The 12,658-nt window shown below is 37.5% G+C and overlaps 1 protein-coding gene across 3 annotated transcripts in view; it reads right to left on the bottom strand.

Annotated features, from left to right (window-relative positions):
- DCAF1 (DDB1 and CUL4 associated factor 1) overlaps positions 1-12,658 on the bottom strand; it is a 73,778-nt gene that overhangs the window by 17,276 nt on the left and 43,844 nt on the right. For all 3 annotated transcript variants that reach the window (XR_011994392.1, XM_072720930.1, XM_072720932.1), the window contains 7 exons: positions 11,960-12,042; positions 11,306-11,390; positions 8,318-8,551; positions 7,641-7,734; positions 7,006-7,110; positions 6,715-6,788; positions 5,874-5,975 (listed from right to left, as the gene is read on the bottom strand). Coding sequence is in view for 2 of the 3 variants with exons in the window: in XM_072720930.1 (XP_072577031.1) it covers positions 5,874-5,975; positions 6,715-6,788; positions 7,006-7,110; positions 7,641-7,734; positions 8,318-8,551; positions 11,306-11,390; positions 11,960-12,042 (777 nt within the window). In the remaining variant the exon portion in view is untranslated. The remainder of the gene's footprint in view (positions 1-5,873; positions 5,976-6,714; positions 6,789-7,005; positions 7,111-7,640; positions 7,735-8,317; positions 8,552-11,305; positions 11,391-11,959; positions 12,043-12,658) is intronic.

The raw sequence follows: 12,658 nt of genomic DNA, 5'->3' as shown, positions 1-12,658 counted from the left end.
CACATTAAGCTCCCTGCATGGAGCCTGCTTCTCCCTCTGCCTGTGTCTCTGCCTCTCTCTCTTTCTGTCTCTCATGAATAAATAAATAAAATCTTTAAAAATAAAAAATAAATGGATGGAGGAAGCTCTATCATGCTAACACGAATTAAAGAAAGCCAGCGTAACTACTTTCAGACCAAGACACTCAGACTAAGGAAAGTTACCAGGGATAAAGACGGACATTATATGATGATTAAGGAGTTAATTCTCCAAGGAAATATAACAATCTGTAACATACATATGCCTAACAATAGAGCATCAAAATGCAAGAGGCAAAAACTGACAGAATAGACGAATCCACTTACTGTAACTGGAAACTTCAATACCCCTCTATCAGAAATGGAAAGATAAAGGGGTGCCTGGGTGGCTCAGTGTTAAGTACCCACCTCCTAATTTTGGTTCAGGTCATGATCTCAAGGGTCGTGAGACTGAGCCCCACACTGGGCTCCGTGCTCAGCGTAGTCTGCTTGTCCCTCTCCCTCGCTCCTCCCCCTACTTGTACTCTTTCTCTCTCAAATAAATTAATTAAATCTTTAAAAAAATAAAAAAGGAAAGAGCAGGCAGAAAATCAGTAAGGACATGGTTGAAGTGATCAACATCATCAATCAACAGGGTATAATGGGCATCCATAGACTACTTTGTCCAACAACTCAATACACATTCTTCTTTTTTTTTTTAATTTTTATTTATTTATGATAGTCACAGAGAGAGAGAGAGAGAGAGGCACAGAGACACAGGCAGAGGGAGAAGCAGGCTCCATGCACCGGGAGCCCGACGTGGGATTCGATCCCGGGTCTCCAGGATCGCGCCCTGGGCCAAAGGCAGGCGCCAAACCGCTGCACCACCCAGGGATCCCAAAACACATTCTTCTCAAACTCATATGAAACATTCATCAAGATAAACCACATTCTGGACCATTAAGCACACCATAACAAATTTAAATAGAAATTATATAATGTTTGCTCTCAGACCACAATGGCATTAAACTAAAAATCAGTAAAAGAAATATAGCTCAGAAACTCCAAATACTTGGAGATTAAACAACACACTTCTGAATCCATGAGTCAAAGAAGAAATCTCAAAAAATACTTTAAACTAAATGAAAATACACTTATAAAAATTTGTGGGGTGCAATGAAAGCAGTGCATAGAGGGAAATTTATAGCACTGAATACATATTAGAAAAGAATAAAGATCTAAATTCAGTTGCTAAGCATCTACCTTAGAAAACTAAAAATAGAAGAGCAAATCAAATCCAAAGCAAGCAGAAGAAATAACAGAAATTAGAGTAGAAACCAATGAAATTGAAATCAGGAAATTAACAGAGAAAAATCAATGCAGTCAAAAAAGCTGGTTCTTTAAATATTAAAGATTGATGAAATTGGGGGCACCTGGGTGGCTCAGTAAGTTAAGAGTCTGGCTTCAGCTCAGGTCATGATCCCAGGGTCCTGGGATTGAGCCCCATTTCGGGCTCCTTGCTCAGTGGGGATACTGCTTCTGTTTCTCCCTCTCCCTCTGCTCCTCCCCTGCTTGATCTCTCTCTCTCAAATAAATAAATAAAATCTCAAAAAAAAGACTGATAGAATTGATAAGCCTCTAGCCACGCTAAGAAAAAAAGGGGACAGAAATTACTAATATCAGAAATGAAAGACAGGATACATCACTACAGATCCCATGGACATTAAAAGGATAAAAGAATTCTGAGGCAACTGGGTGGGTGTCTTAGTCGGTTGAACAGCTGACTCTTGTCTTCAGCTCAGGTCATGATCTCAGGGTTGTGGGTCAAGCCCCATATCAGGCTCCACACCCCACTGTACCTCCCCCTACTCACACACACAAAGTCTTTCTCTAATAAATAAAATATTTTAAAAATAAATAAATTAATAAAATCTTTAAGAAAAAAATTTTAAAGGATAAAAGAATTCTATGAACTGTATGACCACAAATTCGATAACCTAGATGAAATGAACTGACCCCTTGAAAGGCACCATTTGCCAAAATGCACAGAAGAATAGACAATCTGAATAGGGCTTTAGCTATTAAAGAAACTTAATCAATACTTAATAACTTTCCAAAACAGAAAGCACAAGGCCCACATGGGTTCACTGATGAATCCTACTTAAACATAAATACATATATAATATATTATTATATATATGTGTGTGTGTGTGTGTGTGTGTATATATATATATAAATTCTCTAAAATCTCTTCTAGGAGAAAGAAGCAGATAAAATATTTTCTGATTCATCTTAAGAATCCAGCATTACCCTAATACCAACTCCAAAGATATTACAGTAAGGCTCCCCTCCTTATCCAATAAGGATATAAGGATATGTTCCAAGATACCCCATCCCCAGTGGATGCCTGAAAACAGAGGACAACATCAAACCCTATATATATATTTTTGCTATACATGCATGCCTATGATAAAGTTTAGTTTATAAATTAGGCATAGTAAGAGATTAATGTGAATATGGTCTCTCTCTCAAAATCTGATTGTATTGTAGTCACCCTTCTTCTTGTGATGATGTGAGATGATAAAATGCCTACATGGTAAGATGCAGTGAGGTGAATGAGGCACTGTGATGTAGGCTACTAATGACCTTCTGACCATACATCAGAAAGAGGACCATCTGTTTCCAGACTGGAGTTGACTGCAAGTAACTGAAACCATGGAAAGTGAAACCACAGAAAGTGAAACTACAGATGGGGGGCTGGAGGGTGGGGAAGGGACTACTATACAAGAAATGAAAACTACAGTCCAACATCTCTCATGAACACAGATGTAAAAACCCTCAACAAAATATTAGCAAATCATATTGTACATTGTATAAAAAGAATTATACACCATAACCAAATAGGATGTATTACAGCTATGCAAGGCTGGTTCACATTTTAAAATCAATTAATGTAATACATTACTTCAAAAGGCTAAAGAAAAAAGATCGTATCAATACATTCAGAAGAAGACTAACAAAACCCAACACCCATAACTAAAAGCTCTGAGTAAAATAGGAATGAAGGGGAACTTCTTCAACTAGATAAAGAACACCTATCTATAAAGAAACCACAACTAACATCATTCTTAATGGTAAGAAACTCAGAACTTTCCTGCTAAGATCAGAATCAAGATCACTGCTTTTCAACATCATATTGAAAGTCCTAGCTAATACGGTAAGACAAGAATACGGGGGGAAAAAGAGGGTACAGGCTAGGAAGGAAGAACTAAAACTCTTTGTTTGCAGATGATATGACTTTCTATGCAGAAAATCCCAAAGAACTGACAATGAAAACTGAATTAAGCCATTATAGCAGTGTTGCAGGACACAAAGTGAATTCATAATCTTTCCTAGGACAGCTTTCCTGTACACCAGCAATGAACAAATAGAAACTAAAATTAAAAACACAGTATTACTTACATTTGCCCCACTTCTCAAAATTAAGTACTTAGGTATAAACCTAACAAAATATGTACAAGATCTGTAGGAGGAAAACTACATTATTCTGATAAACAAAATCAAATAATTAAATAAATGAAGAGAGAGTCCATGTTCGTGGACAGGAAGCCTCAATATTGTCAAGATGTCAGACCTTCCTAACCTGGTATAGAAATAAATTCAATGCTCTTCCATTCAAAATCCCAGCAAGCTATGTTGCAGATATCAACAAACTGATTCAAAAGTTTATATGGAGAAGCAAACAACCCAAAATGGTCAACACAATACTGAAGAACAACAAAGTTGGAGGACTGACACTATACCAACTTTTTGTCAAAACTTACTATGAAATGACAGTAACCAAGACGGTGGTTCTGAAGAATATAGACAAAAAGATCAACAGAACAGTAGAGAGCCCAGAAATAAATCTACATAAAAATAGTCAATAGCCTGGGTGGCTCAACCGATTAAGTGTCCAACTCTTGATTTTAGCTCAGGTCATGATCTCATGGTCATGAGATAGAGCCCCATGTCGGACTCTGTGCTGGGCATGGAACCTGCATAGGATTCTCTCCTTCTCCATCTGCTCCACATCTCCCCCCAAATAGTCAACTGATCTTTGAGAAAGGAGCACAGGCAATACAATGGGAAAAAAAGTCTTTAACAAATGGAATTTAAACCAGACATCCAAAAAAAAAAAAAGAAAAAAAAAATCAATGAACCTCGACACAGACTTTACACCCTCCACAAAAATTAACTCAAAAAGAATCACAGACCTAAATGCAAAATGCAAAACTATACAACTCCCAGAAAATTAAAAGGAGAAAATCTAGATGACCTTGAGTTTGAAAACTTTTCAGATGCAACCTCAAAGGCACAATTCATGAAAGAAATAACTGATGAACTAGACTTCATGAAGACAAAAATTTCTGCTCTCTGAAAGACACTGTCAAGAGAATGAGAAGATAAGCTACAAACTAAGAGGAAATATTTGCAGGTAAAGGATTATTAGCCAAAATATTAAAGAACTCATAAAACTCAATAAAAACACAAGCAACCAATTTATAAAATAGGCCAATGATTTTGACATCTCATCAAAGATCTACAAATGGCAAATAAGCATACGGAAAGATGCTCCATCAGGGATATGCAAATTAAAATAATGAGAGCCTTCCACTTAAAAAGAAGCTCCCTGAAATGCGGGAGGAGCCCAAAAGGGATTGTAGAGAAAGTCTCCTTCCTTTTGGTCTGGTATCAGCCATCAGGAAGGGTGTCAAAGGTTCATAAATCATTCTCAGAGAACATTTGTAGAGGTTCATAAAACTACAAGACTAACTCCTTTCTACTCCAAAAAAATCAAACCACACATTTTGACTGTGTGTAAAAGGAATGTCTATCAATTTTTTAATTTAAATAGTTATATATACTACTACATACCTATCAGAATGTCCCAAATCCAAAACACTGATAACAATGTCCAAAATCCAAAACATGATACCAAATGCTGGTAAGGATGTGGAACAAGAATTCTCATTTACTGATGGTGAAAATGAAAAATGTATGTATACAGCCTTTCTGGTAGAGTTTGTTTCTTATAAAACTAAATATAAATCTTCCCATACAACATAGCAAAAGCACTCCTTAGTATCTACCCAAAGGAGCTGAAACACACAAAAGCATGGATATTTATAGGAGCTTTATGCATAGAGAATGTGATGAGCCCAGTTGAAAGGAAAGATCTGCTGAAAGTCAGAAGTTTAAGAAACTTTTCATAACAGATACCAACACACCACATAGGCAAGCATCTAGCATAGTCTGACCATAATTTAAAATCCCCTATGAAAAAAACTGTGAAACATACTATCTATCCACATTTAATAAATGTTTAATTTCCAAAAGCATCAAAATCTTCTTTACTTATAAGCTCCAATCGATTACTGTGAAAAGACTATGCCATAAAACAGAAAATGCAAACCAGACCTTTACAAGGCTTATTAAGCCATTTTCTAAGACCCATCTCAGCAGACTGACATTGTTTTGTACTGACACTGGGAATATGGGGACTGCTCATCCTGAAGCCATACAGGGCACTGGTCCAAAAGTGAGTTCAAGGAAACATCTAACATCTAAAACAATTTCAGAGATTGCTAACTCCAAATTAATCTACAAATGGAACTCACAAGACCATCAAGTACTGGGGTTAAAGTTTTAGAATAACAAAAATCTACTTTCCTCTGAGTTTTAGTTATTTTAGTAATTGTATAGCTGATACACCTGCAGAATATACCAACAGGTAGCAAAGACTAATAAAAAATCTTTATGGCAAAAAGCAGAAGAGCAAAATCTATTGTTCTATAAAGCATTGTTTAGAAACAAGAAATCTCAAAGACCACTGACCTGGTCCTCTTCTTCATCCTCATCCTCTGCCAAACGTTGCCTGCCCACTTCATACAGCCTGCACACTGTGTCCATATTCAGAGCATCCATGCTGCCTTGGTTCTGAAATAGAACACCCAGTCCAAAAAGAGCAGTTAGTTTTCAGAAGGCCCACATCTACATCTTAATTATGAGTAGCACCCATGCACCTTGACCCTATAACTGTCAAAGCTTCTGATACTCAAAATTCTTGAACTAATTCTGAAAATGTTGGCTGGAACACAGAAAGGGAAAGAAAGCAGGATGAGAAGGCTTCAGAAGAGCAAGGGATACAAAAGAGAGACCACCATCCTTAGAATGAACCTATCTTGTTCTGGCAAGAGATCTAGACTCCTTTAAGAAAGGGATAACAGGGGCAGCCCGGGTGGCTCAGTGGTTTAGCACTGCCTTCAGCCCAGGGCCTGATCCTGGAGACCCAGGATCAAGTCCCACCGTCAGGCTCCCGGCATGGAGCCTGCTTCTCCCTCTGCCCGTGTCTCTGCCTTTCTCTCTCTCTCTCTCTCTTTCTCTCTCTCTCATGAATAAATAAAATATTTTTAAAAATAAAAAAAAAGAAAGAAAGGAATAACAGTGAATCCAAGATACTAGAAGATAAGATTGTCCATATTGTTTTATATTGGAATTTTCTTATTATGTCTCTTACAATGTCTATCTCCTGATCAAATGAGTAGGTTATCAATAACCACCTTTGGAAATGCATCAACTTTAGAACATATCTTAGATCAGACAAAATGCTTGTAAAACTTGAAAATGATTCTAAACATCAGAACAAAGCAGCAAGGTTTCTGTTGGCTCACTTTACCTCAATGACAGCAAGATAGCAGTCTTTGGTGTCTGTACACAGGTCAAAGATGTTCCGTTTCACATCAATGGTTGCTGGAAAACAGAATGTGACAAGACTCAGGACTGGACTATTGCTGTGACCTTAAAACAATCACCTTAAAAATTCCTCTAAAGGAATTTCAAGGTGATTGTTCATAAATATTTCCATAACTTCTTGGCTTTTCAATGAAAAAAGTACAGAAAAGAGATGGATTAAATAAGGAAAACCAAAACATGACAAAATGAATAATGTCTGTTTCTTCATGCTTACCTATAGGTTTGTAGTCAGTTGCATTAAATGTTCGGAAGGATGATCCAAAAGGGCTTTTCATCCTCTCTTCCATTAAGTCATCTTCATCATCTGCCTGCAGCATAGCTAATTGGGAAAAAGGGATAAAAGGGGCAAGGAGCAAAATACAATTAGACATAAGAAACATCCCCTACTCACAAGTGCAGAAGTATTAATGGACAATCAAGACTTTAGTGAGTTTTGTTGTAGTAAATTCACTCTATCTAGTTAGTTCCTCTCAATGCATCCTCCTTGCATACACCAAACAGGATCCTCAACCTCTCATCTAGCTCTCAGCAAGTATTACAGCTAAAGGCTTACAACATCACAAGACCACAAATGCAAAGATTCTTCAAGTTCATAAAGATACAGATGGGAAATTAATGCATGAAATTTCTCTATATACAAGGGTTGTTATCTTCAAAACTAGTGGCCTTTCACCCTAAATCAACATTTTCATCAACAAACTTTGTCACCATTTGTGCTATCATGTTGTCTTTTACGTTACAGCCTTAAAATGCTTTCCAACTCACATTTGAAAGACATTTCCAAACAAATTAATGAGGAGGAAGAGAAAAGAGAAAAATAACAATGTAGAAAAGTAAAAAGTTTATTACCTCCATACATCACTGTCCCCGTGTGGTTAAATACCACACGACACTGATCCAGAGCAGGAACTGTGTGTAAAAGATGGAAAGTGCGAAGATCCCACTAGGAGGAGAGTGGTCAAGGAAAACTATTTTATACAAAATTTTTTATGCAACTTCATGAGGAAAATTCTGAAATACCACTTTTTTCCCCTCCTGTGAGATATGAATGCCTTAAAAGTACACTTTTTTAAAGGCAGAATAAAAATGCTTTCAAAGTAAAACAAAAGCATTTAGAATGCGTATTATAGAATAATGTCCCTGAAAAGTTACTATGGTATTCTCACATATATACATGAAAGTGATACAAATTCCCTTCTTCTCAATAGTAGCACTTCATTTTACTCTTACATCTAGCAACTGATTTCTGTAATGCAAAAGTAAAATTGTTCTGAAGACATGAAATTTGTTTAATACTTGAAAAGCACAAGGAGGAATCTGGTCACTCTTCTCCATACAAAGAAAAACATGCTCATCAAAGTCATTGGTAATTATCAACCACTGGAGATTAACACTTCCAATCAAAGGAGAGGCACCAAATTATTACCTGTGTGGATACTTTAACAGGATGTTGGTAGAAAGATAAATTATTTCTGCATCACAAACCAGCTAACAAATGGGAAGTAAGACATAGGTATGAAGGATACAATCTCAGTATTAATGATGACCTCCAGTCCATTCGGATGGAAAACACCACTGATGTTCATGTTGAACTTGTCAAACTTGTGGATGGCCTGTGCAGAGCGGACATCCCAGAGGACGCCATCATTTAAGACAAGATCATCTGTAGGATTAAAGGTGGCACAGTTCCTCTTGTAGTTGTTGGCAAGATCTGGGTTAAACAGAGTCAACAGCTTGTTGCCAGTCTGAATATCATAAATCTTTAGAGAAGAAGGGGTGGGAAGAGAAAAATCAGAACGATCCATCCATTGACAATTCAAAGAGAAGCTGTGTAAAATATCTCTCCATGCTTTCCAAATCCCACCAAAATCATAAAAGTCTTAATGTTGTATAATACCTGAAAAGTAGGAAAACTATACCAATCCAAGCAAAGTTTAAGTGCTTTGACTTCCATTCAAGGTTTGAAAAGTCTGTTTCCCACAAGAAAATTAAGAGAGATTGCAAAAAAACAAAAGAGATTGCAATAAAGATATGAAAACCCTCTTCTACCCCTCCTCCTTTCAAGAAACAGAAAATGTTTCTATGATTGAAATGGAGAAATTCATATGGATTGACCAATAATTACCCATAGATACTATTAAAGGGTCACTTTTTGGAGAAAGGTATCAATGAAAGACCCTTTTCTCCTTAAAATTTCCCAGTATTTTAGCCTACAATACTAACAGTTCCAAAGTCTACAATGTGAAACCCATGCAGAGAGACCAGATCTTTCCCATCAGCTTACACATATAATATTTCCAATCTTAAAAAAAAAAAAAAAAATCCTCCTTTAATATAGGAACAAATAAGGAGACACCACAAGAAAACAAACAAATTGAGATCATGAGACAAGACAACTAAAGACAACTAGTCTGGTCCCTTCAAAAGTCAATGTCATGAAAACTAAAGAAATGCTGCTTGGCTTTAAAACATTAGTGAGGGGATCCCTGGGTAGCTCAGCAGTTTAGCGCCTGCCTTCGGCTCAGGGCGTGATCCTGGAGACCCAGGATTGAGTCCCACAACAGGCTCCCTGCATGGAGCCTGCTTCTCCCTCTGCCTGTGTCTCTGCCTCTCTCTCTCTCTCTGTATCTCTCATGAATAAATAAATAAAATCTTTAAAAAAAATAGGATAAAATAAAACATTAGTGAGACATAACAACCAAATGCAATTATGTGAATCTTGGCTGGATCCTGGTTCAAAAAAAAAAAAAAAAAAGGCACTTGAAACCAAACACATCAGGAACAAAGGAACAATGGGGAAAACTGAGTATGGATGAATATTAGATGATTATTTGGGAACTAATATAAATTTTCTTATGTTTGATAATAGAATATGATTATGTTGTAAAATGTCCTTATTGCTAGACTATGCATGCTGTAAGACTTTGAGATAAAATGTCCCGATGTCTGCAACTAACTTTCAAATGATTCAGAAACACATACATATATTTAGAAAGAAAAATGGTAAAACATTACATTGCTGAATCTAGGTGGTCGGTATATGTACTACTCTTTCAGCTTTTCTATGTATTTTAACATTTTCAAGTGAAGAGTTTGAGAGAATTCCCCCCCTTCAAGCTACTACACCCCACTTCTCTGCTTTGTTTTCCAGCAAAAATACTTCAGAAGACTGGTCTCTACTCAGTGTCTCCACTTCCCTGTTCTCTCATGAACCTACTCTAATCAGACTGTCGCCCTGATGCACAGAATTAGCTCCTCACGTGGTTAATAAAAAGCTCCAATTGTTCAATCAAAAGCACCTCTCAAACTCTCATCTTAAAAACTCATGAATAGTTTTTGACTCAGCTGATCGAGACTTCCTCAAAAGAATCTTCCCTTGCCGTCTGTGGTATATTTTTTTCATAAGGTCTCCTGCTGTCTTACTGGCCATTCTCTTTGGTCTCCATCCCAAGTCCTGGTCACATGGCAAATCTGAAATATTGGCACATCCTAGGACTGTCCCCACAGTTCTCTTCTCTAGCCTCCTTAATGATCTCATCCAGGTTCATGGCTCTAAAGACTATCAACCTGTAGGTAATTCCTGTATTAATATCTGCTATCCCAGACCTCTCTCTTGAATTCCCATTTTGTAGATTCAACTGCCATTCCTTACTTGAATGTCTAATAGAAGAACTGCATGCATCCAGAATCCCAGGGCCTAGCTGTATCACTTCTCATCACCTGTGCCATGCTCAACTGGGCCCAGCCCATTGCAGGCCTCACATGTCAGTTGTCATGACACCCTTCTAAATGGAAAGCCTGCTCTTGCTCTAGACTCACATTTTAGGAACTTTACAGCCAGTCATGTGTCCTCTGCTCACCCTATAGTGTCTGCATCTCATTCACAGGAAAAGTCAAAGGTCCTAACAACAGCCTGTCAGACGCTACTATGACATGTCACCCTCTCCCCCTGACACTGACCTGAGCTGTTCCCCTTCCTCTCTCTCCCACCTCCCAAGTAAGGACTTTTCCCTTGACATTCCCTCTATCTTAAAATACTTTCCCCCCAAATATCTACATGACATCCACAATTCCTTCAAAATATTCCTTAAACATTACCCACTCAGTGATACTGACTATCCTAGATAAAATACAAGTCCCCCACACCATCACCACCACTTCCTCTTACCCTGCTTCTTTTTCTTGGCAGCACTTACCAACTGACATACTATATTTTTGCTTATATACTGTCTCCCCAGTGAGGCTTCATAAAGGCAGAGACTTAAAAAATCATCTAAAACTTAGTAAGTATTTGAAAATAACTGCTATGCTAAAGAAATCTTTCTCGAATTGCCAGATTAGTTCATGTTTGGTCCCATATAGCTTAGAACTACTTAAATACACTTCTAGATTCTATCTACAAAGAATATCACTAAGTAATTTATTGTTGCCCTTAGGACTGTCCTTCAGTCCAGGAGCTTTGAGCACAAACAAATGGGCATAATTAGCTTGAAAGCAGGGGATTAAGTACTTACGTGAGCAATGTCTCCTTTTGTACCTATGACCCGATCCTGAGAGTGCTTACTGAACTCAACATAGTGATCTTCTGTGAAGGAATGCCTACAGACAAACAACAGAAGTACATAAGCAATGGACCTTCAGAACATATCCACTCGACACTGAAAATAAACATGATTCTCAGCCTCCTGCCTGACCATACTCATCTCAGGATTCCCAGCAACGAAAGAGGAAAAACTGTATGTTTAATATTTAAAAAAAAAAAATTTTTTTTTCCTCCATGTTTGACCAAGAAGACGCAAAAGAATTAATTACAGGTAATTAACAGGAGTTACTTGGTTTAAAAGAAAAAATGGCCACACATGTCTTTGAAAGATAAAGAGTGTAACTGTCATATGTGAACATGAGAAAATACACAGATGTGCCATTTTGGATTAGTGAAGGGTCAGCTGTGTGATGGGAGTGGTAAGAATACTTGGTAAGAATATCCTGGAATTAAAAAGGATACAATCTTATTAAATATGAGCCACAGATGAGAAAGAGAAACTAACAATAACTCACAGCATTCATCTTTTCCCGAAAGGCTTCAAGTTGAAGAACTGGATGAAGGGGAATACAAATTAGGTGATTTACAGAACAGAAAGACTAGGGTTATAAAAGTAGATACATACTTCATATCAAATACTGATTTCATTCCCCAAAGTGCAGAAAGAGGCTGGCTCCAAGTAGCAGATGTCAACAGCAAGGACCCATCCTACAAGAAGAAGGAGGCCCACAGTGGGTAATCATGTTTATATAAATGCTACCTGCCCTTAGCATTTTAAAATGCCAGCTTAAAAAAATACTACTGTATTATATAGAAAACAGAAAAACTCCACAAAGAACCAAGAAATGGTTGAAGCTGCTAGAATTTCAATATGTGCACATGCAATGTCCTAATACTTAAATTTAGGAAATACTAAATCCTCCTGACCTAGTAACAAAAAAATATAATAGTTACAAGGGTAGGGGAAGAAAAAACTTGGAAGGATGTCAAAGATGGTTCCTCCTTTCTTAAATATTTGGCTATATTATACCTCAGTCTCCCTCATCTGAAATACCAACGAACTGAAAACATTTGTTAGACTTTCTTAGCTAAAAACTCTTAAAATTCTTTCAAAAGAAAAAAGCCCAGGCAGCCTGAGTGGCTCAGGGGTTTAGCGCCGACTTCAGCCCAGGGTGTGATCCTGGAAACCCAGGATCGAGTCCCACGTCAGGCTCCTTGCATGGAGCCTACTTCTCCCTCTGCCAGTGTCTCTGCCTCCCCACCCCCCTCTCTCTCTCATTCTGTCTCTCATGAATAAATAAATAAAATCTTAAAAAAAAAAAAG

This window comes from Vulpes vulpes, chromosome 9 (assembly GCF_048418805.1).
Source record: "Vulpes vulpes isolate BD-2025 chromosome 9, VulVul3, whole genome shotgun sequence".
NCBI classification, from domain to species: domain Eukaryota; kingdom Metazoa; phylum Chordata; class Mammalia; order Carnivora; family Canidae; genus Vulpes; species Vulpes vulpes.
Note: the sequence above shows the minus strand (reverse complement) of the source record. Positions and strands in the feature narration are given on the sequence as shown.